This window comes from Molothrus ater, chromosome Z (genome assembly GCF_012460135.2).
Source record: "Molothrus ater isolate BHLD 08-10-18 breed brown headed cowbird chromosome Z, BPBGC_Mater_1.1, whole genome shotgun sequence".
NCBI lineage: Eukaryota > Metazoa > Chordata > Aves > Passeriformes > Icteridae > Molothrus > Molothrus ater.
Window position 1 is genome coordinate 2,785,206 of NC_050511.2, and position 26,656 is coordinate 2,811,861.

The 26,656-nt window shown below is 43.3% G+C and overlaps 1 protein-coding gene across 4 annotated transcripts in view; it reads left to right on the forward strand.

Annotated features, from left to right (window-relative positions):
- Window positions 1-1,191: 1,191 nt before the first annotated feature.
- EPG5 (ectopic P-granules 5 autophagy tethering factor) overlaps window positions 1,192-26,656 on the forward strand; it is a 54,941-nt gene continuing 29,476 nt past the window's right edge. For 2 of the 4 annotated variants that reach the window (XM_036403168.2, XM_036403170.2), the window contains exons 1-18: window positions 1,192-1,261; window positions 4,862-5,779; window positions 7,912-8,155; window positions 9,001-9,137; window positions 9,711-9,818; window positions 10,785-10,858; window positions 12,565-12,673; window positions 12,987-13,101; window positions 13,602-13,752; window positions 14,650-14,805; window positions 15,159-15,316; window positions 18,777-18,931; window positions 19,492-19,632; window positions 19,839-20,003; window positions 21,152-21,274; window positions 23,094-23,353; window positions 25,188-25,328; window positions 25,720-25,864. In XM_036403168.2, coding sequence (XP_036259061.1) covers window positions 1,214-1,261; window positions 4,862-5,779; window positions 7,912-8,155; window positions 9,001-9,137; window positions 9,711-9,818; window positions 10,785-10,858; window positions 12,565-12,673; window positions 12,987-13,101; window positions 13,602-13,752; window positions 14,650-14,805; window positions 15,159-15,316; window positions 18,777-18,931; window positions 19,492-19,632; window positions 19,839-20,003; window positions 21,152-21,274; window positions 23,094-23,353; window positions 25,188-25,328; window positions 25,720-25,864 — 3,348 coding nt within the window. In that variant the 5' untranslated portion in view covers window positions 1,192-1,213. The remainder of the gene's footprint in view (window positions 1,262-4,861; window positions 5,780-7,911; window positions 8,156-9,000; window positions 9,138-9,710; window positions 9,819-10,784; window positions 10,859-12,564; window positions 12,674-12,986; window positions 13,102-13,601; window positions 13,753-14,649; window positions 14,806-15,158; window positions 15,317-18,776; window positions 18,932-19,491; window positions 19,633-19,838; window positions 20,004-21,151; window positions 21,275-23,093; window positions 23,354-25,187; window positions 25,329-25,719; window positions 25,865-26,656) is intronic. The other 2 variants (XM_036403169.2, XM_054517909.1) reach the window with 1 other exon arrangement.

Sequence of the window (26,656 nt, forward strand, 5' to 3'; positions counted from 1 at the left end):
CTGTTGGTCCCCACAGAGTGCCAGTATGTCTCCATGGAATGTCTGTGTGTTCCCTACGGAGTGTCTGTCTGTACCCATGGAGTGTCTGTCTGTCCCATGAGTGTCTGTGTGTCCCCACAGAGTGCCTATGTGTCCCCACGGAGTGTCTGTGTGTCCCCACAGAGTGCCTATGTGTCCCCACGGAGTGTCTGTGTGTCCCCACAGAGTGCCTGTGTGTCCCCATGAATGTCTGTCTATCCCCATAGAGTGTCTGTGTGTCCCCACGGAGTGTCTGTGTGTCCCCACAGAGTGCCTGTGTGTCCCCATGAATGTCTGTCTGTCCCCATAGAGTGTCTGTGTGTCCCTATGGAGTGTCTGTATGTCCCTATGAGTGTCTGTGTGTCCCCATGGAATGTCTGTCTGCCCCCATAGAGTGTCTGTGTATCCTCAAGGAGTGTCTGTCTGTCCCCACAAGTGTCTGTCCCCGTAGAGTGTCTGTCTGTCCCTATGAGTGTCTGTGTGTCCCCATGAATGTCTGTGTGTCCCCATAGAGTGTCTGTCTGTCCCCATGGAGTGTCTGTGTGTCCCCATGAGTGTCTGTGTGTCCCCATGGAGTGTCTGTCTGTCCCCATGGAGTGACTGTCTGTCCCAACAGAGTGTCTGTCTGTCCCCATGAAATGCCTGTATGTCCCTATGAGCGTCTGTCGGTCCCCACAGAGTGCCAGTATGTCTCCATGGAATGTCTGTGTGTTCCCTACGGAGTGTCTGTCTGTACCCATGGAGTGTCTGTCTGTCCCATGAGTGTCTGTCTGTCCCAAGAAGTGTCTCTGTGTCCTCATGAGTCTCTGTCCGACCCCAGGGAGTGTCTGTCCGCCCACACGGAGTGTCTGTCTGTCCCCAGGAAGTGTCTGTATGTCCTTATGAGTGTCTGTATGTCCCTCTGAGTGCCTGTGTGTCCCCACAGAGTGTCTAAGTGTCCCCATGGAGTGTCTGTCTGTCCCCACCCACGCTCTCTGGCTCCCCCGTCCCCCCGCTCCCTCAGCCCCTAGCCCCGCCCCGTCCCACCCTCACGGCCGCGGCCCCGCCCCATCTCGGCCTCGCCCTGTGATTGGTCCGCGCGGCGGGGGCGTGTCCCACCGCCCATCGCTGTGTGTGATTGGGCGGTGCGGCGGGGGCGTGTCCCGCCGCCCGTCCCTGCGCGGCCCGGTGCCGCCCGAGCGCGGGGAGCGGGGCCATGGCCGAAGCCGTGCGACCCCCGCGCCGCGCCCGCTCCCGCCCCAAGGTAATGGAACCGGCACCGGCACCAGGGGGGCTCGGGGCGTGCTCCGCCGCCGCGGGGCCGAGGGAGCGACCCGCGTGTAGGGGTGGCCGCGCCAGGCCGTGTTTACATCCGTGTTTGTGCGGCCTCTAATGGTGGAGGGTGGAGAGTGGGGGAGCGTGTCTGGGTGATGTTGTTGTGGGTTGTTTTTTTTTTTTTTTTGTTCCGTAAAAAGATTCCTGCTGTTCTGCACTCCGTATCTGTGGGTTTGTAGTGTTTACCAGGCGCGTGAGGGTGGTGACAGGCCTTGTGCTGTAGCAGGGTGTAAACAAGGTTTTTATTACGTTGTCCTGCGGCCTCCTCGGGGGTCCCGTGTCCTGTGGGAGAGCCGGGGCAATGGAGCTCGCCCGCATTTACAGTGTTCTACTGTAGTGTGGGCAGACAGTCCTGCAGACAGAGCTGGGGCTGTTGAGCTGCACAAGAGAAGCTCCAGGGACACCTCAGAGCCCCTGCCAGGGCCTCCAGGGGCTCCAGCAGAGCTGCCCAGGGACTGGGGACAAGGCCTGCAGGGACAGCACCCAGGCAATGGCTCCCACTGCCAGAGGGCAGGCACAGATTTTGGGCTCTTGGCAATTAGGAATTGCTGGCTGGGAGGGTGGGCAGGCCCTGGCCCAGGGTGCCCAGAGCAGCTGTGGCTGCCCCTGGATCCCTGGCAGTGTCCCGGGCCAGGCTGGATGGGGCTTGGAGCAGCCTGGGACAGTGGAGGGTGTCCCTGCCCATGGCAGGGGGTGGAATGAGATGGTCTTTAAGTTCCCTTCTAACCCAGATCGTTCAGTGAATCTGTGATACTCCATCTTGTCTGCGTTTGGCTTTGAAATGCTGAGAACATGATGCTGTGTGTAACACATGATAGTGCTGCTTCTTCATGACTTGGTGCTGCAGTTTTTAAGTATCACTCTTCCTAGGTTTTTATTCTGAGTGTGTTTTTTATTCATTATATTAGTACTGGCAGTTTTCTGAAGGCTTTATTTTCTTTACAGAGAATATTTATGGGAATGATTTGAACTACCTTACAAAGTGGAAATGTTTTCCTTGGTTTCTTGACCTCTTTCTTGTTGTCCCTATGGATGCCCATATAGAGCAAGGACACTGAAGTCATGACTGTCAAAGCTCTTTGAAAACACTGAATTAATCGACCAGTGTTCTGTAAAACCAGGGTTAAATCTAAGTGTCAGGTGTGGGTGTGCTTCCTGAAGGGAAGGCAAGCAAAGATTGCAGGGAAAAGCAATCCCAGAAGAATTACTGTGTCTTTGTTTTGGTTTTGATTCAGCCCCCTGTGTGCAAGGCAGTCAGACCTTCAAACTGCTGCCTAAGAGAATTGGTTCCCTGCAGGAAGGTGGTGAGTCATGGATGACACTGCTGTTTCATTAAGGACATGTGTGTGGTGACTCCAGTCTTTAGCCATCCCTTCCAGGTGAAATTCACTGTGAAACAATTCACTGGAGGTGTCACATGTGAGAACCCTGAATTCTCCAGTGCTGCACATGGCCCATTTCTGGTATTTCTGTTGCTATTACTCTGCTCACCTCTGTTAATACCTGGGCGTGCCTGAGGATGCAGTTTGCAGGTCAGTCACATTAAGGACTTTTCCATTCCCATGCCACAGGAAAAGCTCTAATGCAATCCTTTGAAAAGCTGGAATTCTTGTGAGCTGAGAGAAAGGCTGGCTCAGCTGCAGAGCTGCCAAGTGGTGGAATGGAGCCCAGGGCTTTCTGACAATAGTAGCCCCAAAGTTAAACTTGTGCAGCACCAGCAGCATTGGGCATGGGGCAAGGCTAATGAGCAGCTGCCATTTTCCCATCCCTGGGAGTGTTCCAGGCCAGGCTGGACAGTGCTTGGAGTGACCTGGTCTAGTGGAAGTGTCCCTGCCTATGGAAAGGGTTGGAATGAGATGGTCTTTGAGGTCCCTTCCAACCCAGACCATTCTGGGGTTCTTTCATATGTGGCTTAAGTAGCATTTTCCTCTGTGTTAGTTCAGAACTTGATTTCTTTCATTCTTTCTCAGATGAAACCTCTTTTAATGATTGTGCCATTTATTTTGCCTAGGAGAGTGAGAACTGAAAGGCACATCACAAATTTTAAAAAACAGCTGGGTCTGGGAGGGATGCAGATACTGAGAGATAAAGGGAGTTTATTCTGTACGAAGAGTGCAAGAGGAAACGTTGAGATTGTAGAGAGGAGAGGACCAGCATGTGTTTGTGAAGTATGTGGATCAATACACTGTATAAATATGATTTAGTGATACAGTATCCTATGGACGTTATTGACTTCGCGGTAATTGTCAGGAGATGCTTATTATGACAAGTCCTGGCTTAAAGAATTGCACTGATGTATTTTTAGCCTCTCACCTGCAGCTTTAGGTAGTGAGTCAGAGCTGTTTTGTGATCAGAAGTGTTTACAGGTTTTAATACACCAGAAAACAGTATGAAACCCAAGCCAGAGTAATTCCTGTTTTTTTGTAAAGGACCTACGACCATATGTTCAGAGTAAAATTAGCCTTGAGATTGAGGTGTTCTTGATCAATAGTGCCTTGATTTGGGCTGTTTTCATTTATGCTTTCTCTTAAGGCAAAACCATTCAAATATTTAGTAAAATTATATGAGATACTGCAAGCAAGTTTCCAGAACTGTCGTCTTTTTCCCATTATTATTTCCCCAAATTAAAAGCTTGTACTCATTTCACCTGTGTTCATTGTTACATTATCTGGGTTATCCAAAACTGGAGCACTGTGACCTAACTCCTCAGTTTTGCTCCTAATAAAGTGCTAGATCTACACAATTTACAGATTGGCTAATTCGCTGTGCCAATTTTTTGTTTTACGAGTTGGCAAATGATTTACAGATTTTCAGAATCTTAGTTCATTTCCTATGCTGTGTTTTTGGAAAGGAAGCTAATCTACAGTTTAGATTAGATTTATGGAATTATTGAGCCTTAAACTAATGGTAATTTTAAATTGATTTACAGTTTTAATGGCACTGTTAAGTTTTTTTATGTCTCCAGTGTGTATTGCCTGCTGAAAATAGGTACTTCAGTAATTGTTCAGATGTTACCATGGTTTTAGAATGTAGCTAAGGGTTACATTCCAGATTGCTTTCTGAAATTACTGTTCTGAAATTACTGTTTTGAAAATATTTCCCCAGTCACTAAAATATTCCGTAAAACTTAAGATGGATCTGGATCACAGAGTAACTTTTTTTTTTTTTCCTGTCGACAGGTGAAATTGAGTAACTCTTCTTAGGTGTCAGGGACCTGTTATGTTGATTGTTTTCTGTGTTGATGAAACAGTCTGTCCTGTGATATTTATAGATTTTTGCTTAGAAATGTTGAAGCTTTGTGCAAGAGCACAAAACGACACACTGGTAGACAGTCTTCATAGGGCAGCTGAAGAACAGAGATTTGTTTGGTATATTTGTTTTTATCTTCAATATTATGAAAATTAATATGTTTAAAAGGGCTTTTGGAGTCATAATGCTGACAAATACTACTTTTGGTGTTGGTGGGATTTGGGATGCAAGACGAAGAGATTCACTTGGCAGTGACACTGTTAATTTTTTGTTTTCTTAGGAAAAAAAGAAAAGAAGTAATGAGGAGCCCCAGGTACAAGAGCCTGATGATGTTTTCCTGCCTCCTGTGGCAGAAGGGTCTTCTCAAGCCAGGAGAGTGCAAGTGGAACATCCTGGAGAATTCACAGAAATTCAGCTCAGAGATGAAGAAGAAAATAGGAGAACTATAAATGATGTGTCTGACACCCCCCAAAATCATTTATCTTCAGCAAATGAAGGGGCTCTGGCAGCGGCTCTGGAGCCTCCCAAAGATGCAGAAGAGGTCAAAGCTGATCCTTCCCAGGAGGAATGTGTGGGGGATGTTGAGAAGAGCAAGTTGGACAAACCTCAGAGCCCTGTGGAGGCAGCTGCTAGTGGATCTAGAAATCCCGGCTTACTGAGTAGTACCTTTCAGTCCAGTACTGCTCCCCCTCTGTCAGTGATGGGCTTTGTACAGGGCAGAAGAGCTGAAAACCGACAAGACTTGAGGGATCCTCTCTCCTGCTCTTCAGAGAAGCTTCCTCCCAGCACCTCCCAGCGCCCTGAGCAGTCCAAGGCGCGCGTTCCGCGGCCGGTTTATCCAGACCTGTCCTTGGAGCTGTCCTACGAGAAGCCCACCATCATGGCAGTGAAGCCCCTGCTGCACCACGAGAGGCTGTACCCAGAGCTGCCCTCCGAGCCAGAGCTGGTGCCTTTCACCAGGGAGCAGCTGAAGATCTTCGAGCCCTGCTCCTGGCTGGAGAACGTCGACTCCTATGCCGAGGAATTCGAGAGTGTGGCTCACCAGGACAGGCACGAGTTCTACGAGCTGCTCCTGAACTACATGCGCTGCAGGAAGCAGCTGCTCTTGGCTGAGGCAGAGCTGCAGGCCATGACAACAGACTGCCAAAATGTGAAGGGGAGATTATGGACTTTCAAGGAGCAGCAGAAGACTGTGCAGGTGCTGTTGCTGAAGCTGCTTTTGAACCCAGACTATTAGGAAATTAACTTTATTTGCCAGGTTTATCATAGTTAAGGTGTTTTGTTGTAAAAGAATCACAGAATGTTAAGGGCTGGAGGGGACTTTAAAAATCATCTAATCCCAACCCTGCTTTCTATGGGCAGGGACACCTCCCACTAGGCCAGGTTGTTCAAGGCCTTATCCAACCTGGCTCTGAGCACTGCCAGGATTGGGGCATCCTTCCTGGGCTGCCTGTGCTAGTGTCTCACCACACCCACAGTAAAGATTTTTTTTCCTAATATGTAGCCTAAATTACCCCTTGTTTCAGTTACTCCCTTTAGTCCTTGTCCTGTTATTACAGTTCCTGATGAAGAATCCCTGTCCAGCTTCCCTGTAGGCCCCTTCCAGATACTGGAAGGTGCTGTGAGGTCTCTACACTCCTCTAGGCTGAACAGCCCCACCTTTCTCAGCCTGTCTTCCTAGGGAAGGTGCTCCAGTCCTCTTACTGACTTCTGTGCTTCCTCTGGACTTCCTCTAGCTCTAACAGTTCCATGTCCAGAGATTATTGCCTTTGCTTTCTGTCTCTCCACTGACCCCCAGTACTTCAGAATATCATCCTCTTGAGACTTAAGACAGTTTTTTTGTTTGATTTTTAACCTCTGACGTGTGCAGGGCAGTGGGATATATGTTGGTGATTTCCTTTTGGGTCAGAAAGGATGAGCTGTGTACACCCAGTTATGTCCGTGGTGTCAGGTGAAGTTTCCCAGCACTCCAGGCAGAGTGGGGGACAGTGGTGGAGTGACTGTAGCAGTGATGTCCCATCTGGCCTGCTGCCAAGTGTAGGGGCAGTTTCCATTGATGTCATTCCTGCTGCAGGGAGCTCGGGTTGTGCTCAGGAGCAGCCCTGTAGCTCAGAGGGAGCATTAGGGCCATCCACTTGCACTAACTTGTTCCCTAAGTGTAGCTGTGGTTTTTCTTACCTCCAGAATGGGCGTGGTACTCTGTAACATTTTTGCCTGCAAACCAGGGAGGTTGATGGAGCTCTTTGTGGCGCGCATCAGAAAAGCTTTCCCCCAGACTCCTTCTGTGACACTTGCCTTGGGAGCTCAGCATCAGTGGGAGTGAATGAAATTGTTCTGATACTGTTTATAGCCCACACATCATCAAAATTGTCCAAAGATGCTGAACACCCATGCGTAGGGTAGGTTTTACTGTTTCTGTGAGTGCAGTTCACCAGAGTTGAGGAACTGAACATGTCTGGATACTTTCCTTTTTCTTGGGGAATAACACTGAGCCTCACTGGATTCTAAGGTTTGCAGTGATCATTTTCTGTACCAAAAGCAATTTTGGCTTCACTCTTGCATCTTCTAAGGCCATCATAGAGATGTGTAAGATGGCTACTTGCTTTATTTCATCCCAATTCACTATATATTTATTGTGTGTACAGAATATTTGTTGTCTTTATACCAATTTAAAATTCTTACTCTACTAATTTAGGAAACACAGGGATGCTTTCACGTCAAGCTTTCACAGTGCTGGTTCTTAAGAATGTTTCCTGATTGCGCAGAAGATTACCAGGAATGTTATTTATTGTAGGAATAGCAAGAATATTATTTATTGTATTTTTCTTGTGCTGAAGAAGTAGAGATGAGGCAGAGGAAAACATTTTGAACATGCAGTAGGAAATTGCTGCAAATTATTAGTCTTGGGAGTTTGGGAAATATTTATCTTGTTCCAGTGAATGTTTTAGCTTTAAAATAGCAGGTCCAAATATATATAGAGATCTGTAAAATAAGAAGCAGGTGCTCTCGCTGGGAGTGAGGCACCTGGTTTTGTTCACATTCTCTCAGTGCTGCAGGCAAGTAAGTTCTGGCTGTTTCCAAACATGAGTTACTGAGGGTTCATGAAATATTTTTTTCTTCAGAAATCAAGGATATGAACCTCCAGTGGTTGGTACCTCTCAAAAGCGCATAGGACATTGCCAAATATTTGTCTTTTCCATTTATGAAATGTCCCCTTTTATGAAAGCCTTGAAATCTGTTTAAGAGAGGGTTATATCGTGACCGATTTCAGTTAGGCTGATCCAGCAAAATGTCAGAGCTACTGACATGGAATATTTGTTCTCTTTTCAGGGTGTGTGTGCAGATCAGTGCAAGGTGACAGGCCACCACCGCTACCAGACGGTGGAGCTGAACGAGAGCGTGCTGGGGGAGCTGAAGAAGCTCTTTGAGGCCAAAGCAGAGCACGTGCACCAGACCCTGGCACTGCACTCCTACACCTCGGTGCTGTCCCGCTTGCAGGTGGAGTCTTATGTTTACAGGCTGCTCAGCAGCTCGTCCCTGCTGAGATCCGTGGCCCTGCAGCAGCAGGAACAAGGTGTGTTTGCTGGTCTGGGCTGCTCCCAGTCCTGGTCAGGGTGCCAGCACCTTGTGTGGCTGGAGTTTTGGGCTCTTGTGGTGAAATTTGTGTACTGGAGTGTTTCTCCTCTGTTAGAAAAAACTGTTGGTCTTCTGTAGGGAATCAGTGAAACTTTTTTCTCAGAGGAAAATGTCCAATTGTCTTGACTTTATCACGTGGGCAGTAAAAGCTCAATGTAGAAGTGACTTCTGCTGTCCATGCTGCAGACTGACACCGATTACTGCACTGAAACACTGTGTGGATGGACACCTAAATTCCCAATATTTTGTTGTCCAAGGCAATATCTGATACAGTTCTTTTTCCCAATTCTAAAATGAGCTGGATATTTTTCCTTCTTTACTTCCTCTTGGAAGGTCTTTTGAAATCTTAAATTCTTAATATTTAGAATTATCTTTTTGGTTTTCATCCTGAGTGTTTTGTTTGAGCTTGTGCCAATATAATCTTTTAGCTAAAGTATTTCTCCTCCTCCTGCCTGAGATACTTTTCTTTCTTATTGCTCCTCCCTTTGCACTCCACCTCTCAGATAGTTTATGTGCATGGTAAATGGTGGTTCTTAAAAAGCTGATGTTGAGGGAAGGCCTTTTGTGAGAGTAACCACAGTATATTCTTCTTATAATTAGTGTCCAGAGCTTAATTACAAGATTAAACAAAGTGCTCTTAAGTATTCTCTTCTGACAGATTTAGTGTTGAAATGTCTTGCTGTCTGCTCTCATACAGAGAGCAGTTTTATGTCAAGCCCCAAACCCATTTTTCATGCTGCTACTTCTTGTCAAAGCTTCATTAATTCTGTTTTTAATTTACAGTTTCAAAGCAGTCAGAAAATCTCTCTTCAGACTTGAGCCACTTGAAGGAATGTATCAGTGTCCTTTTCAGCTTCACTCGCAGGGTTATTGAAGATCCTCAGTTTCACAGTGACCTTCTCATGTGGCTGCAGAGACTGGTGAGGGAGTAGACATGGATATATCTGATCCAGCACACAGGATGAATTCAGGAATAATTTCTGGAAGTGTTACTGTTTTGCTTCCTGTCTCATGGGCAATGTTTTTTTTTGGTGGGGTTTGTTCTATTTGTGGAACAGAATCTCTTAGCAGATCTTTAGAATTGATTCCCTTGTCTGAAAAAATCAAGTATCATTAGTGAGGATTGGCACCTGAGCAGCCAATACTACTCACAGTGAACTTAATAATACTCATTGTGCTTTTAATTATTTTGAAATTAGAGCTGTTCCGACTTGCCATGTTGGAGAAACCTTGGTTCTTGCCAATTTCTAAATAAATTAGATTTTAATGTAGTTGTAGAAAAAACAGTTACTTTATGCCAAAAAAATTGGTTTGTGGCAAGGCAAGGCAATAAGGCAAGCAAACAGATTTTAAATTTTGTTCTCCTGTAACATGCTCTGAAAATTCAGGTTTGTTAGAAAGGGTGAGAAGTGAACAGTATTTCTCTAGTTAGCAGGACTGTAGGGAAATGAACTTCAGAGTTATTTAGTTGATTTCAATACACTTCCCTCTAGGTGTCTGTGCTGCAGAGAATTGGCTGTCCAGGTGACCATCTCTTCCTCTTCAACCACATCCTTCGGTGTCCAGCTGGCATCAGCGAGTGGGCTTGTCCGTTCATCCAGGTGTGAATGTTTAATTCTTTACTGCCAGCAGGTTGGAGTGGGAGTGGCCTGGGTAGGGGAGGAGAGTGTCTTGTGCCTGCTTAATCCCTCATGACTGCCTTTCCAGATGTGTGGGATCATGGTGGCAGTGAGGGGTTTGTCAGGGAATACGTTAGGCCAACCATGTGCAGGTTGACAGGGGAACACACTTAACTCTTGACTGGAGAGATTCCATGGAAGGGAGTCAAGGCCTTTTGCACCAGGTTTTGGGAGTGTTCTCCAAAAAGTGGAAGGCATATTTAGACTTGAAGCAGCAGCTGTATAGAAAAAGTGAGATTGGAGTCAGCTCTGTGCTGTGTAAGGGATCAGGAGGAACAGATATTTTAATATCCTATATGTTGAAGTGGGACTGGTTTCCCTGGAAAGTTCAGGGACAAAGGGTTCACTTTGTCTTGTCAGATGGATTGTGGATATCCAAAGGCACCAGGGTGTTTTTCAAAGAACATATTTGCTCTTCTAAGAGGAGAAAAACATTGGAAATCTAATCACAGGAAAATTACACTAACAGGAAAGGAAAACAATGCAATAGAAGTATAGAATAGAAAAGATTAGCTTGGGAAAGACCCTTAATATCATTAAATCAAATTAACCTAATGTGGTAGGATTTTATCTTCCCTTGTGCTCAGTGTCTGAATTACCCCTGGTGCCCAGACCTCCATGTGGCACAAGAGAGAGGTTGTCTTTTTTTTGTGCAGTTTTTGATCTGGGTTTTTCCTCTCCCACCCCTCCTTTAGTTTTTTTAAGTAATTCTTTTGGACAAGTCACAATATTTTGCCATGTCAATACTTTGTCTAGGGTGTGGGTGCTGTCTTTTATGGATTATTCTAAGGCTTAACAAAAAGCTAATGAGAAATGTGAATTTCTCTGCTGAGAATAATTTCCCCTTTGCTTATTTACATTTACTTAGATTTTTGCATTTAATTTCAGATCAAAGTCTTGGGTAACCCGTCGGGTGTCTTTCACTTCATGCAATCTCTTGCCTTGCTTATGTCTCCTGTCAAGTAAGTATGAACATGATTTTATAAATATGTTCTGATTATTTAAGAATAGAAAACACAACATACAATCTACTTGTAAAACCCTGAAAGTTCATTGCAGGCAAAGTCATAAAAGTGGGCACAAATAGATTCACAGTTTAATTCAAGCTCTTTTTACTCATTCATCTTAAAATTCAGCCTTGGCAGCACCTCCTTGTGCTGTACGCAGTATGATGCAGCTTTCTTTCAGCTGTGAAATAGCTTGTGGAGACTGACAAACCCACACATTTTGTTACTATGGCTTCTGAAATCTCTCTTGCTTTGCACCATGGCCTGTTTTCTATACTGTCTCTGCAACAGAATCCGCCGAGTAAAGGTGTTGAGATGGTGTACACACTGATTGGATGTCTTGATATATTTTTCATCCTTTAAAAAAAAAAGTAAAAAAAAATCTAGTAGGAATGTGGTGCTTGGAGAAGGTAGTTAATGAAATCAGTCACGAGCGAAAGCAGTTATGTTCTCCAGATAAAATACATCACTTGCCTCTCCCTCTGCCCAAATCTTGAGGTCAAAGAGTCAAACTGCTGGTATTTAGGGTTGTCACTGTGATCTTGATAGCTTGGGTTTGAGTTAAGTGGGAGCCTTGTTATTGAAAACTGTTATTTTAAAGGGTATCATTTTTACATTTAATTTCTAGAACTGCCTGGGAAAACCAGTGTATCCTGAGGGAATGTGTGTTGCCAGTGCCTTTTGGTACTTGTGTTTGGAGCAAGGGCCAACTTAATGTGTCTGGGGTACTGCTCTAAATGCTGATACCAGAACTCAGAGCCTCCACAGGGTCTGCTCTTAATGGTAAAAGAGCTGAGGCTTATCAGTTACAGCTCCTGCATGTCAGGAACCAGATTATCCCAGAGTCATTTACAATCACAGGATTGTTTAGGCTGGAAAACACCTTTAAGGTTGTTGAGTCCAAACCTTAACCCAGAGCCACTGTGTCCACTGCTGAACCATGTGTCCTCTGGTGCCACATCCACAGGCCTTCTGAACACTTCCAGAGATGTTGACTCCTCCACTGCCCTAAACAGTCTGTTGCAGTGCCTGACCAAGTTTCCATGAGAAGATTTTTCCCTAATATCTAATCCAAACCTCCTTTAGTGCCACTTGAGGCTCTTTATGGTCCTGTCATTTGTAACTGGGGAGCAGAGTTTGATCTCCCCACAGCTGTCCCCAGGGGAGCACTGCACTCCTGTCAGGAGCTGTGCAGAGCCACAAGGGCCCCCCTGAGCCTCCTTTGCTCCAGGCTCAGCCCCTGCCCAGCTCCCTCAGCCTCTCCTGGGGCTCCAGCCCCTTCCCAGCTCCGTTCCCTGCCCTGGACACGCTCCAGCCCCTCAGGGTCTCTCTTGTCCTGAGGGCCCAGAGCTGTCCCCGGCACTGGAGGTGCCTCAGCAGGGCCGGCACAGGGACAGGCCCTGCCCTGGGGCTGTGTCACAGCCTGGCTGGGACAGCCCAGGGGCCATTGGCCTCCTGCCCCCCTGGGCACCCTGGGCTCGTGTCCAGCCCCTGGCACCAGCACCCCCAGGGCCTTCTCTGCCAGGCATCTTTCTGCTTTGCTTATTAATTTCTTCCTCTTGCATCTGGATTTTTTAATATCTTCCCTAAACTGAAAGATTATTAAATTCAGAATTTTTACTTTTCTAATTTTTTACACTTGATTTTTCACTTTAAACCAGAAATCGCGTGGACTTCATGTGCCATATGAAACCAAGTGAAAGGAAAAGTTCTTCTTCTTCTGGGAAGGAATCTGGGAACTGGACTCTGGTAGATGAAGGAGGAGAAGAGGTACAGCAGATTACTTCTTTTGTTTCTCTTTGTTTTGTCCTTTATGCTTTCGTTCAAGCTCATTGATCTTTGTGAAATGGGTGAAGAAAATCTGACTTGTTAAGTTAAAAAGCATGATTTGAATTTGCTTCTATTTTAGTCTCATTTTATCTCTGTGGTATAACTGTAGAGTGGAGCTTCCAGTAGTGAGTATTAGCAGAGAGAATTCAAATATTTCAGTTAGTCCTAACAAAACTGTACTTAGTACAATAGTGAATCCCTTTACTACTGGTTTTACTGTAGAGACACTGAAAATACCTGTATTTATCTATAGGATGAGGATCCTGAAACAAGCTGGATTCTGCTCTTGGAAGATGACTTGATTGCTCTGTTGTCACAGTTCCCATTTCACGAGCTCTTTCAGCAGTTCCTTGGGTTTACCTCTGAAGGTAAATCAGTTGCTAGATGGTTATTCTTCATTCTGTTTATGCTAATTATATTAATGACTGCCACTGCCAAGAATGCTACTGTACTGTGAAACTCTCTGAGAAAAATAATAATGAACCCGTGCAGCAGCTTGCAGGCTAAAGGGATGAGCTGGAAGTATATGCCATGTGTACGGGATAAATAAAAACCTCATAGCAACATGCAAAACGTTAGAGTCTTTTCCCTTAGTTTGGGTTTGGCTGTCAGTTACTTTCCAAAAGTGCTTTCAGAGCTCTTTTTTCCCCTCACCTTTTAGTTGTAATTGCTTTCCAGAGATCTTACTACCTGCATGGTTTATGTGCACTTTTGTACTTAGCAGGTATTTATTGTTCATTTCATAAACAAAGCATACATTCCAGTTCAAAATATTGTGAATTGTTGCTTTGAGTGCTTGTTAAGTTGCTTAAAAATCCAGAATTCACACTCTTTTTTTTTGACACTTATTTTTGTGTCTCTGTCTTAGGTGCTTATTTTCCTGAAAAAACATCTCCCCAGAAGATGATGAAGATTTTTGCCTTTGCAAACTCCTTAGTGGAACTTCTGTCTGTGGGATTAGAAACATTTAACAGAGCACGGTACCGACAGTTTGTGAAGAGAATTGGTCAGCTCATCAAGTAAGAGATTTTTTTTTTCTCTGTGGTGTGATTGAATCTATTTTATACATACATTAGATATTCAGAGCTGCTAAAAAATCCAGAACTGACCATCAAACAACCAAAAAAATCCAAACCCCACCCAAACGATTCTCAGGTGGGTTTTGCTCTGACATTTGGTCAGTTCAGTGTTAGCCAGTCTGGGAATCTGAAATGGGGAATTGCAAAATCTAAATGCTGTGGGCACAGAGGAGCCAGGTGAGCTGTGGGACATCAGGCTGACTTCCATTAGTGATGTTGTTAAGCTTGTCTTGGGGAGTCACTGAAACCTAACTAACAGGAATTCCTTGAATTTCCCCTCCCTATAACCAATGTTACTGCTTTATTTCTGTTGTTACCTAGAATTGTTTTGGGGTTTTTAGTTTGCTCCCTGCAAATTGTCCTATTGTTGCAGTAAGTAAATGTATTTGAAGCCTAAATGCTGCTCTTTATTTTTAAATCTCTGGCATTTACTCTACATGGCTTCTGTGAGTGTATTCTCAAGGGGGAATACAGTCAATTCAGAAACAAAATCCATCTTTTTCTTTGTGTTATGGAGGCAGTAGCTTTCTCAGTGTAATTATTCCCCTATGAGCTTTCTGCCATTTCATCCTGTACAGTTACCTTCAGGCTCCAAAGGTCACACACAAACTAATTTGTTGTAACAGAATATTGTGCCTTTTGAGCTTGCAAAACCAAGGAAAGAGAACACAGAAATTTGACTGATACAATTTATATAGAAACCTCTGGAACAGAGAATGCAAAATGTTGGACATGTCTCTCGTGGCTAGACTCTAATCTGGTTGCCCTTGTCTGTGTTTTCCTGTGATGGTGACATACTTAATGATCCTTCTTTGGCTTGTTTGCTCTGCTGTGTAGGATGACACTGTGTCATGTGAGTGACCACTGGGCCCAGTATGTTAGTGGCAATAAACAGTATGGATCTGTAGAACACCCCTACTCTGTGGAAAAATTGCAGCTGGAGTTTGATGAGCTGTTTTTTAGAGCTGTTCTACACGTTCTGAAGGCAAAAAGGTGGGTAATCTCTTCACTGGCTTAGTTTTGGAGGAGTTGAATGCTTGAAACTGTGATTTGGAGTAACTTTAAATATTTAATGGTTTAAACAAGACTGAAATAAGTAGGATTTTTCAGTGCATTGATAGCATCAAGGTGGGGAGGAATTAGGCCATGAATTGTAGCAACTGACAGAAGCTCTGAAATCTTGGTAAGTTCACAGTGAGGTTGGCTCAGAATCTGAGGTGCTAATACATATCCTCACATTCCTAATTGTGTTACATAGCAGAGGTGTGGGCCAGAGATGTCTCCTTTCCAAATGCTGGGATTTATCAGGGTGGAGCTGTTCCTAAGTGCCTCTTCAAATCCAACAGGTTGGGAGTCTGGCTGTTCATGTCTGAGATGCCTTATGGAACCTTGTCCAGCAGCATGCTTTGGAGGCTCTTCTTTGTCATGCACTGTGCTGAGAACGAGCACCTGGAGCAGCTCTGCTCTACTCTTCAACCTGCTGACTACAAGCAGAGACTCAAAGGTAAAATTCCCCCACACAGAACCAATTCTAATCCATTCAGCTGCTGCTGCATCAGCTGCGGGTTTAACTCTCTGCAGGTTGCTTTGTTAAATGCACCCTTGGCAGCATGACTGGTCCATTGGCTGCTGAAATGTCTTGCACAGGTTTTCCAGTACCTGTTTGCCCAAATTGTCATTTAACAGCAACTGATAGATTTCCTGTCCTGGTTTTCTCTGTGGCTGCCTCAGAGCTGCAAGAGTGACATGCAGGAGGTACCTCTTGTGTATTTTTATATGACTTCCCGTCTTGACCTTCAACAGTATTTGGAGAGTGAGGCTCAAATCCTAAAGTACAGACTTCTGTATCAGTTAGGGTTGGTGTGGCAAATTTTTGAATTTGTTTTTTGGTTTTTTTTTTTGGTTTTTGGTGACTGATTGACTGTTGAGCTGCTGGTAGTTTTAGAGTCCTCCTTTTTTGCTAATTTTGGCTTTAGTAACTCATATTGTGGGAGACTGATTATCATCCCCACCTATGTTTCCTTTATCTCAAGCCTTCTTTTCATGCATTTCTTGTCCTCAGTGGCACTTTATTTTTATTTCCTCTTGACTTTTGTCCCATGTTGATCTCCACAGTGAACGTGGTGTCTTCAGCATTAGCAGAACTATTTAGAGGCCAGCTGGAATGCTAGTTTCCCTCTGCTGCTGCATTCATGGATAATATTTCAGGACTTGATTGACAGGGGGCCAGGTAAACAAACAGTTTACTGCTCCCTACTTTACAGCTTCTTTGCTGTCTTCAGGGAGAGCAGATCTCATTTTTGTCAGTTTTACTTCTCAGCTGGCTGGTATCCCAGGTAGCTGTTACCCCATCCCATGTACCCAGTCTTGGTGGAGAAGCAGGAGAAAATGGTGATTCTGAGAGGTTACTGAGTATCTTGACTCTGTGCAATCTCAGGTAGCATTTAAGGCGATTTACACAGAAAGGGAGAGAGATACCAAGATTGTAGTTGTGTAGCACTTGATGAGGTGCTCATCTGATAAACACTTGCCAGCCAAAATAACTGTTACACTGTGTCAGTAGAACATCTTTATTTTTGGTTTTGCTAGAAATTTTTTACTGCATCTGTTATGGGTTGCAGTAACAAACACAGATTTAAAAAAAAAATATCTTTTTCAGGCATTGTTTTGCTTCTAGCTAACTTTTATGTTTCAAAGTCACTGGCATGCTGATTCAGGATTTCTTTATCCTCTTCATCCTCCTCAGTGAGTTCTGTCAGCATAATACTGTTTTCCACCAGTGTCTAGACCTAGACAGGGAATATCAGCAGTTCTTCCAGTGAAATCCATCTAATCTTCTGAAATATTTTATTTCAACGGACACTTAACAAGTTAATGCTTAATTTCCTCTTAATTTGTACCCTGGAAGATCATGACATTAACATATTTTTGGGAGATAACCTTTCTTAGTGATTTCCTCTCCCAAATTAAGCATGAGAAAAGGTTGGTGAACCTACAGATGGAAGCAAGCCTTGGTAATTGACGGAAGCTTTAGGCATCAAGTCCATAGGAGTGGGAGTAATGCGTTTTTGGGATTACCTAAAAACAGAGGCCAGATAAAATTAAGGCAATAAAAAGCAGTTATATTTATTGAAGGGTCTTCAGGTACATTTTGGGCAATCAGAGCCCCCCTCCAAGGGCTGCACCCATTATATGGACAATGAGTCATGGGTTTTCATACTTTTATAAGTTTGGTCTATTTGCATATTGGGGGTTAATCTTCCAATTGCAGCTTCAGGTAATGAAGGCATTTACCACAAGTTTGCTCTCCCCCAACTCACTTTTGTTTACATTTCTCAGGGTCTGAGGTAGTAAGGTTGATTCCCATAATCCCTTGATTCCCAGGCCTAGAGAGGAATTGTTTTGTCTGATGAAAATGGGAAAGCAGTAGTTAACTATATATGGAGTTTAGGGTTATACACTAAAGAATTGCAGGATTACAAATATATGAAAAATATAAAAGCTAAAATCCTAAGGCATCGGGAGCATGGTTGCTATTCTAGTGAGTAGCATCCCTGCCCATGGCAGGGATTTTAATCTAGGTTATATTTAATATCCCTTTAATCCAAGGATACTATGATTTTATTTGTGGTCACAGTTTCCTTGCTGCCAGTAACAAGGTTTGAGAAGTTTGGTTTTTAGGGCGTCCTGAACTTGAGTTATAGTGTGATTAGAGGAAAGGAATAGGGTCAAGTACCAAGTTGGTGGTGAAGATGTTACTTCTCCACTATGAGAAGACAGGATTTAGGGGGAGTCTCTCTGCTTCCCTTAGACCTTGTCCCCATCTTCAGTCCCAGACTATGGCTTGGTGTGGGTTTGAGGTCAGTGTGGAGCCCACAGCTCAGCCCTTCTCCTTCCTCACTGTCACCCTGCTGTGCCTTTAGATACAATAATGATGTGGTCATTTTTAATGTCCTTCTGCATCATGTTAAAAAAAACCCAAACCCTGCAGGGGAAACAGAGTTGTCTGTAACTTCTGCATTAAGGATAAAGAATAGCATTAGGAAATGGAGGTGAGTAGATGAGGCCCCCCCTGTTTGCCTGCTGTATCTATCAGCAGTGTGGTTTCTCCTGCTGTTTGGAAGAAGCTGTTTTCTTGAAATTGCACAATGCTCTAGCATGCTGTTCCATGAGCTGTTTTGCCTGTACAGGCCTGACCTTCTCAGCTTGGAGTACAGTTGCAAAATTCTTGAAAGCCCTTAAAATAGAATGTAACCTAAGTGCACGTGTTTGATCACAAGCACGCTGAGCACATGCGTGTCCAGGTTAGGTAGCTGAGTGCACAATGGATGCTTTTTCTGTATATTCAGCTTCTATGATAAAATCACTGTAAACAGTGTTTGTTGACATGTTGTGGTTCACAGAAGGCAGGCAGTTCACTCTACAAAACTTTTTACAGCTCAAATGATGTTTCCAGTGCTTGTTTTGCTGCACAGACTCTGTTTAAGGTTGTTTGGAAGAAATAAAAAAAAAACAAAAAACACTTTAAAGCACTGTACAGATATCTTTGTATCATTACCTTCCTGTTGTCCCACACCCTGAGAAATGGAATGTTTATTTGCTTTTAGCAATATCTCTTTTGGTTTTAAAGAGGAAACTTGCCTTGAATTTCAGTGAAAGAGTATTTTAGCCTTCCTGCTTGTGCAGATTCAGTTCTCTGTTTTTAGAGATAGATTCCAAACAAGTGCATCCAGTGTTTTTTCTTGTATTGTATTTGGGAAGCTCAGACTGGCCTTTCTTTGTAGCTCTTGGGTGTAATCAAGACCTGGGACTAGATACTTGCAGAATTTTATTTGTAATTGGCATGGAATGGTCTCCACAGATCACTTCTCTGGGATTTTCAGTGAATAACTGTATAAATGCTGCTGATGTGTGTCCTATTGCACTTATATCATGTTTCTTTCACTTGACTTTTTTTTCCCTAGATCCAGAGCACCTTGCACAGTTTGAAAAGTATCTCCAGTCAATGAACTGCTCAGAAGAAATTTGTCTGCTCACCACATTTGCTCAGATGGCACAAACCAAACGGGCTGACGTTGATGAGGATTTCATCAAAATTGTTGTTTTGGAGATATATGAGGTGAGTAATGTTACTGGTCCATTCAGGAAAAGAATGAAAATGCTCTTTTTATTTGTAACAGTGGAAGGTGTGAAGCTCTCATGGCTTCTGTAATTTGTTCTTCCATGGAATTAAAAAAGTGCTACTAGTTCAAAAAGCAGTGAATGAAAATTGCCTGAAGTACTTGTTTTTTCTGGGAACAAGAATGGCTTTTCTGTAAGTGAAGCCAGAATGAAACAAATAAATAAAAAATACATTTATTTTGTTTCATTTTTCTCTTGCAGGCCTAACTTGTAGCTCTGGAATTCCTTATGTGGTGTTTTTTTCCATTGTTTTTGCTGGGATTTTTTTTTTTTTTAGTGCCTGTGGCTGTTGTTCCTGTGTTTAGTTTTGGACATTATTTTGGCAGTGTGACACAGAACTTTCCTGGTCTTTTAGGGCAATCAGTTTCACTTTCCATATGGGCATTTATCAGCTTCGTCTGCGATGCCCAAGAGCAATTTATTTTCCAAAAGACATTTTATTTCCATGTTAGTGGAGGTCAGCCAGAGGCAATAACTTCTCCCTGCTCATCTTCTCAGGTGTCCTATGTTAGTCTTTCCACAAGGGAGACGTTTTCCAAGGTTGGTCGGGAGCTCTTGGGAGCCATTGCCAGCATCCACACACAGATTATTTCTGTACTGCTGGATCGGATTAGAGAGACCATTGAGAAGGTGGGGATGGTAAGTGCTGATATCTATAATTTAAATAATTTAAGTCAGACATGCAGTTAAACCTAGAGGCCATACCAGGTTGTTATGACTGGATGTGTTAAAGAGCTCTCTGTGGGGTTTTTTGGTCATACCCCCCTTTCAGATAGCAGGGCACAGTGCTGATTATTGTTGTGTGCTGAGTAGTGATTTGCACTTTTTGCTCTCTTTCCTCAAAGGTTTCTTTATATCTGTTCAAAGAACTGCCCCTGTACCTGTGGAAGCCTTCTTCATCTGAGATAGCCCTGATCCGTGACTGGTTGTTAAATTACAGCCTGACAGCAGTGGAGAATAAACTGGCTTGCATTATCTTGGAAGGGCTGAACTGGGGACTTGGTGAGCATGTAGGTATTGAGAACAGGAGCCTTGAACCTTCTCACCTTTTCAAAACAAAAGTTTAACTCAGCTTGGGAGTAGAGCAGAATTTGAAAACAGTTAATTGCATGCTTTTTATATTATGGCTGTACACCTAATGGCACAAAATGGGAATGTTATAATAATTTTACAACACTGCCTGCTGACAGGACAATTTTTTATGAATCACATGATTAAAATGCTTTTAGCATTTTAAAAAGCAATGCTTTTTAAAAGCAAATGCTTTTAGCAGAAATAGATGTTGAGGAATCAAAAATGTTGAGGAAACTGGTGTGACTGTAGTTCACATGTTGGTATCTAGGTATGTTTTTCACTGTGCAAGAAAAGTAATGATTGAAATGAGACATTTCAAAACACTGAGCATCGTCTAAATGATGGGGAATTATTCCATAATATTGGGTTGCTCCAGGAGCTCCATGAGTTCAGGATATAATTGAGAGTGAATGCTATTTCAGAGAAAAACAGAAATAGATTGGGGCAATAATGTTGCCTGTGTTCAGTGATTTAGTTCAGCATTGCATTCTGTGCATTTGGTAATGCTGAACTCTTCTCTTTGCCATGCTGATGGTTGTACATCGCTGTTGACTCACTTTTTTCTCCCTCTTTCTTGTAGACATGTAAATAAAAATGAATGTTAGGGAAAATTAACAGAATTCTTTGCTGTGCAATAGCAGTGCCAATTTCTGTACCCTTTGATGTGGGGAAAAATGGTTCTTTAGTGTGGCAAATTGATAGAGGAATTGCTGTGTTTTCATACAAAAAACATGGTGATGGGATTTGGTTTTGTTTGTGCAAGAGTTCAACTGTTTGTATTATCTAATTTAAAATGGCATCTGTGGATTTTTTGATTAATTATCATATGTTCATAAAATGCACATGGAAAGTCAATATTATGATGCCTTTTAAAAAACTAATCTAGTTCTTGGGCTTTGTATTGCCCAGTATGAGCCTGGTACTCTTAATATTGAGCTGAAATTTTTCACTGGGGAAGATTTTTGCCTTGATATTGCAATAATTAATTTGAACAGCCAGAAAACTTATTTCTCTGTGATGCAGCTGTACAGTTGTAGAGACCTCTTAAATGACTCAAGGTTTTGTGTTCTGACACTGTTTTTAGCAGAATACTCTTCACCTGGATCCAGCTGTCCATTCTGAAGTTGCATTGATGGTTCTGGAAGCGTATCAGAAATATCTCTCCCAAAAACCATATGCTGGGCTGCTTTCTGAAAGCATAAAACAGGTATCCCTTCTTCGTATTTAAATGCAATACTTAAATGCAATAACTTATGGATGGCTATAAATGGGAAAAGCTTCAGGGCAAGACCTTGTTTTCACTTTTTTTTCCCTTCTTTTTAAAGCTGTTCTTTGTCCAACTACAATTTCGTTACGTACCAACACTCAGTGTTGTCTGCACCCACAGAACTATTTGAAAATTCTGTAAGGTTTCTGTTGAGCCTCTGTGTGAGAATCACAGATTGATAGAATGGTTTGGATAGAAGGGACCTTAAAGATCATCCAGTCCCACCGCCTGTCATGGGCAGGGGCACCTTCCACTGTCCCAGGTTACTCCAAGCCATGTCCAGCCTGGCCTTGGACACTTGCAGGGATCCAAGGGCAGCCACAGCTGCTCTGGGCACCCTGTGCCAGGGCCTGCCCACCCTCACAGGAAAGAATTTCTTCCTAGTATCTGATCTAAATCTACTCTCTCTCAGTTTGAAGCCATTCCCTCTTGTCCTGTCACTCCATGCTCTTAACAATCTCTCTCCGTCTTTCTTGAAACACATTTTAATTTTGACCCACTTGCAGGTTGGTGAATAGTCACGAACTGCTCCTCCTTTACTCGTGCAGAGGTAGACAGTACTTGCTGTAAAACAGAAAGGCTATTTTTCATTACTGGTGAGCATAAGAGAACTCACTCCAGCTCTTATCTTATTTGAAGACTCAAGTGTTAATCCCTTTTGGAGCTTTTCAGCAGTGGGCAGTGTTATGTGACCTGAACACACCACAGACATCTATTAAATTGATTTTATAGCACACTGGATTCAGGAGGGGATAGCTCCAAGTTACAGAATGCAAATGAAAGGATAGAAAGATCAAAGTTAAAAAATCCCTGTGTTGGATATTTAGTCCAAGAGGTTTTGGGATGGGCTTTGTCTTCTCAGTATTTTTTGTACCGTGTTTTCTCCTCCTCTGTATTTTTCTCCTCAGCTTTTTCTTCCCACACTCTGAATGTTCTTTGTTGTCTCTGCTCTGTTCTGACTTGCTCCTTTGCACTTACCCATGGGTTGTTGTCTTGTGCCAACCAGATGAGTTTTCTTTTTTAAGCCAGTGTCAGCCCTAGTTGCCACTTTTGCTGGTGAATCTGTCCTGACTTGCTTGAGCCTATAACTAGAATTTGAGAGAAAATAGTACTTAGGTTCTTGTACCCCTATCCAGAGAGGATGAAATATCTGCATTGCCCTCCAGCTCTGCAATTTACACTGTTCTGTCAGAACATGTACATATATTTTTCTCCAGAGATTTATAATTCCTTGTGATCTAGACATGGTCTCTGTGACAGTGGGCTCATGCACATGTGATTCTGGCTGTCCATATACAGGTTTTTTTCTGAGGAGAGCCTGCCACGTTTTAGGCCTTTTGTTGACAGATAATACTTTTGTATAGATTTTTCTGTTTCCTTTCACTAGCAGTCTTAAATGTTTTAAACATTATTGAAGGTTGTGACTGGATTTTTTTTTCCCAGTATTAAAATTAAAATTTAATTCAAGGTCAGCATATAGCTTGGAAAAATTTAAGCAGACAGTGTAAGCTGATAGCCTTTACTTAAAGGGATGGGGGAAGGAGAGGGAAGTAGAAATTGAGGCCATAGGAAGGGAGTGGTTAGATAAACTACATGGTATGTCTAAAAAATAATTGTTGTTGGTCTAATGCTAGGGGGTTTGGGTTGGAAGGGACCCCAAAGATCAGCCAGTTCCCCTTCCATGGACCAAGTCCCATTCCACTGCCACGCGTGCTGTGTCATGGCTGTGCTTCCTCTCATTCCTGCTGCTCTGTTCCAGGTCTCCTACCTGGCCAGCATCGTTCGCTACGGGGAAACCCCGGAGACCTCCTTCAATCAGTGGGCCTGGAGTTTGGTTCTGAGGCTGAAGCTGCACAGGAATGACCGTGGGGTGCAGCAGAGTGGGCTGGCTGTCCCCGTGTGCGACAGCGCGCTGGACACGGCCGAGTCGGTCACGCTGCACCCCCTGCTCAAGGCTGTCAAGGCAAACGTCCCCATCGGCTGCTACCTGGCACTGGCAATGACCACCCTGGGACACAGGTGAGGTTTTTTGGGTGTTTGCCTCGGGTGGGTGGCCCCAAGGACTGAGCAGCCTCCCTGATGCTGAGCTGAGGGTTGCTAACGGCTTTCTGCCTGTTTAAAAAGGAAAGGGCTTGTGATGCACGGCATTGAGCAGCTTGTCATCTCTCTTAGGAGGAGCTGAGCCTGGGCAGTCTGGAGAAGACCAGAAGGGGGGATCTCATTAATACTGATAAACATCTCAAAGGCAGGTGTCCAGAGAATGGTGCTGGACTCTTTTCAGCAAGGAATGGGCACAACTAAAACACAAGCAGTTTCACCTCAGCATGGGGAAGAACGTATGTATGCTGAGGATAGCAGAGCCCTGGAACAGCTGCCCAGGGAGGTCATGGATTCTCCCTCTCTGGAGACATTCCAAACCCACTTGGACTTGTTCCTTTGTCTGCTCTGGGTGACCCTGCCTTGGAGGGGTTTGGACTGGATAATCTTGAGGTGTTTTCCAACCCCATCTTCCTGTGATTCTGTGATTGTAGTTTCACAGAATCCCAGAATCGTTTAGGTTGGGAAAGACCTCCAAGGTCATCGAGTCCAACCTTTGACCAATCCCCACCTTGTCACCCAACCCAGAACACTGAGTGCCACGTCATTCCTTGGACACCTTCAGGGCTGGGGAGTCCAACAGCTCCCTGGACAGTGCTTAATAATCCTTTTTTTGTGAAGAAATTATTCTTGAATTCTTTCAAACAACCTGCTATTTCCTTTATTTTGCTAATAGCACTTTTTTTGCCTTCTGCACTTTTGGGTTCAGTCATAAGAAATAATACTGAAACTGGGGCTTAGCAGTAATTTCTCTGAACCACACTTACTGAAAGGGTTGCTCTAGAGGTAATTTCTTTTATTGGGGCAGAACTGCATTCAGAAAATAGTGAGGAGAAAAAACCCACTCACTCTGGGAATGGTGAATAAAAAGCATTATAAGAGCATTGAGCCTCTTAGCCCTGACTGTGTTCCAGCACAGTCTTTTCCAGTGCTTCTAGCTGGTTTGTAAGCTGGTAAGGCTTTTGGATGTAATCAAGTGTTCTTGTTTGACATACAGTGCCACACAAAATCTTATCAGTTCTCTGATACTCTAATACACCAGAACTCTTCCCTGAGTCTGTGATCCCTTTGGTTATGTGCTGTGCTATTCAAGATTTCCACTAACTTGTTTTCAATATATAATATTATGTTACTCTTTTAAGGAAAAATTACCTGGCCTTTTTTCTCCTTCCCCAAGGGAGGAGAAGAATCATTGCTTCATAATCTTATCATTGTTTCACAATAAGATTATGCCATAGATACTCCAAAGCACTGGGATAGTTTGAGATTGATATTAAGGTTATTTTGGGTTGAGAGTGGAAATTTTTCCAGAACTCTGAGCATGAAATAAAAAACCAAAGAACCTCTTTAGTCTGTTCCCCTGCACCTTCTCTGTTTGGCCTTTGGCTCTTTTCCCTGGAGAGGGAGGTGAATTGTCCAAGTTGGGCAAGAAGAGTGAGTTTAAAGCGATAGAAACTTGCATCTCTAGTGATTTCTGGAAGATGGGACACTGATCCCCAGAAAGGGATTTGTGAAGGAAGGAGATACTTAGTAAATATTTGAGAGGGAAATATTTGGCAAATCAGTCAGCTATTGAATGACTCTTATAGCTGATGAAAAGACCTCTATATTTAGCTATTTAGATTTTCAAAGATAAAGTGTAAAGTTATGAATGTATTTGCATCTCAGTTAGTAAAAACTAAATCAACACCTTGTTTCCCTTTCTGCTGATAGTGAAGGTGTTTTTCTTAATTTTTTTTGTTTTGTTTTCTGACAGCATCGAGAAATTCTGTGCTGAAGGGATCCCTCTTTTGGGCGTGCTAGTCCAGTCTAGACATCTGAGAACAGTAGTCCATGTGCTGGATAAAATTTTACCCTTGTTTTACTCTTGCCAGTATTACCTCCTGAAGAATGAACAGTAAGCATTATATGTTCATAATATGTTAATTTTAAAATTCTATACATTTGTTTACCTAGTTTATTCATAGTTGCAGTAAAATAATCTTCTGGTTTAGACACCTGACAGTCTCCCAGACAAATCCTGAGTAAGATTTGGGTGTTGATGTAGATCAAGAGCTGGTATTTATTTCTGATGAGCTGCCTTGAATTACAGGCTAGTGTGAAATGTTCATACTGTGCCCAGTGTATGGCTGAACTGGGGCAGTTAAATCTGCATTGTGGTTGTGAATCAAAACCTTTCTGTACATGTCTCACTGGTGCTGTTGAGCTGATTTTAAATTCTCTAGAAGCAGGCTTTCTATTTAATATGGAGTAAAAGGTATTTTAATTTCATTTGTTGACATCCCTAGGTTTTTATCTTATGTGGAACTGTTCCTTCATCTGGACAGTGGAGTCCCTCAAGGGGTGACCCAGCAGGTTACCCATAAAGTGACACAGCACTTGACAGGAGTGAACTATGGAGAAAATGTTAAGCTGCTCAGTAGTATGATACAGGTAAGAAGATTATTTAAAAAAGAAAGGGGTGAGAGAGTGTTTAAAACCAAGCTTATTTGACTGAGTTAGTGTTAAAGGTTAGAAAGGATGCTGAACCTAGCAGCTCAGTCACAGAGTACCCTATGTCAGGCATTGGTAGTTGGGTTTGGTTTCTTGAAATGCTCCTGCTTAAACTTGCCTAAATCTGGCAATGCATGTGACACTAACAGCAATATTTACCTTTCAGACTTCTTGGAAAATTCATTTTCCCACACCAGGTCAAAACTGTTTAAAAAAGGAAATGTAAAATGCAGCACTCCTTTCTTGTCTGTGTTATTTGAGGAATGCAGCAGAGATATTAATGTCTGCAAGTTCAGCTTTTTACCATTAATTTAGGCCTCTGGAATGGAAAAATTTTCTTGAGTTAGGGAGCAGTAGTGTTTTTTTTAAATACAGAGTGGTCGAAACCCAGGGCCCTCTAACATTAGAGAGGGATAATGGAAACAGACTTACTCTGGGAAGGCCTTTTGCAGGAGCAGCAGCCTGAACTTTGGGAATAGGTGCTGTTTATGCCTGCAGGTGTCCTGCTTAAGGCTTCTGTGTCTGTTTTTGCTGAATGCACAAGATTCTCTGCTCTCCAGAATCTTCAGAATCTGCAGAAGTTTGGAGGGTGAAGGTGACAAAGCTGTCCTTACTTGGGTATAGAGAGTGTTGTTGTAAATGATTTAACTTAAGGATAGCCCCACAGCCTCAAGCAAGTCAAACAGTCCTCCAGTAAATTCTAAAGCTCAAAGCCGCGATCCGTTGACCGAT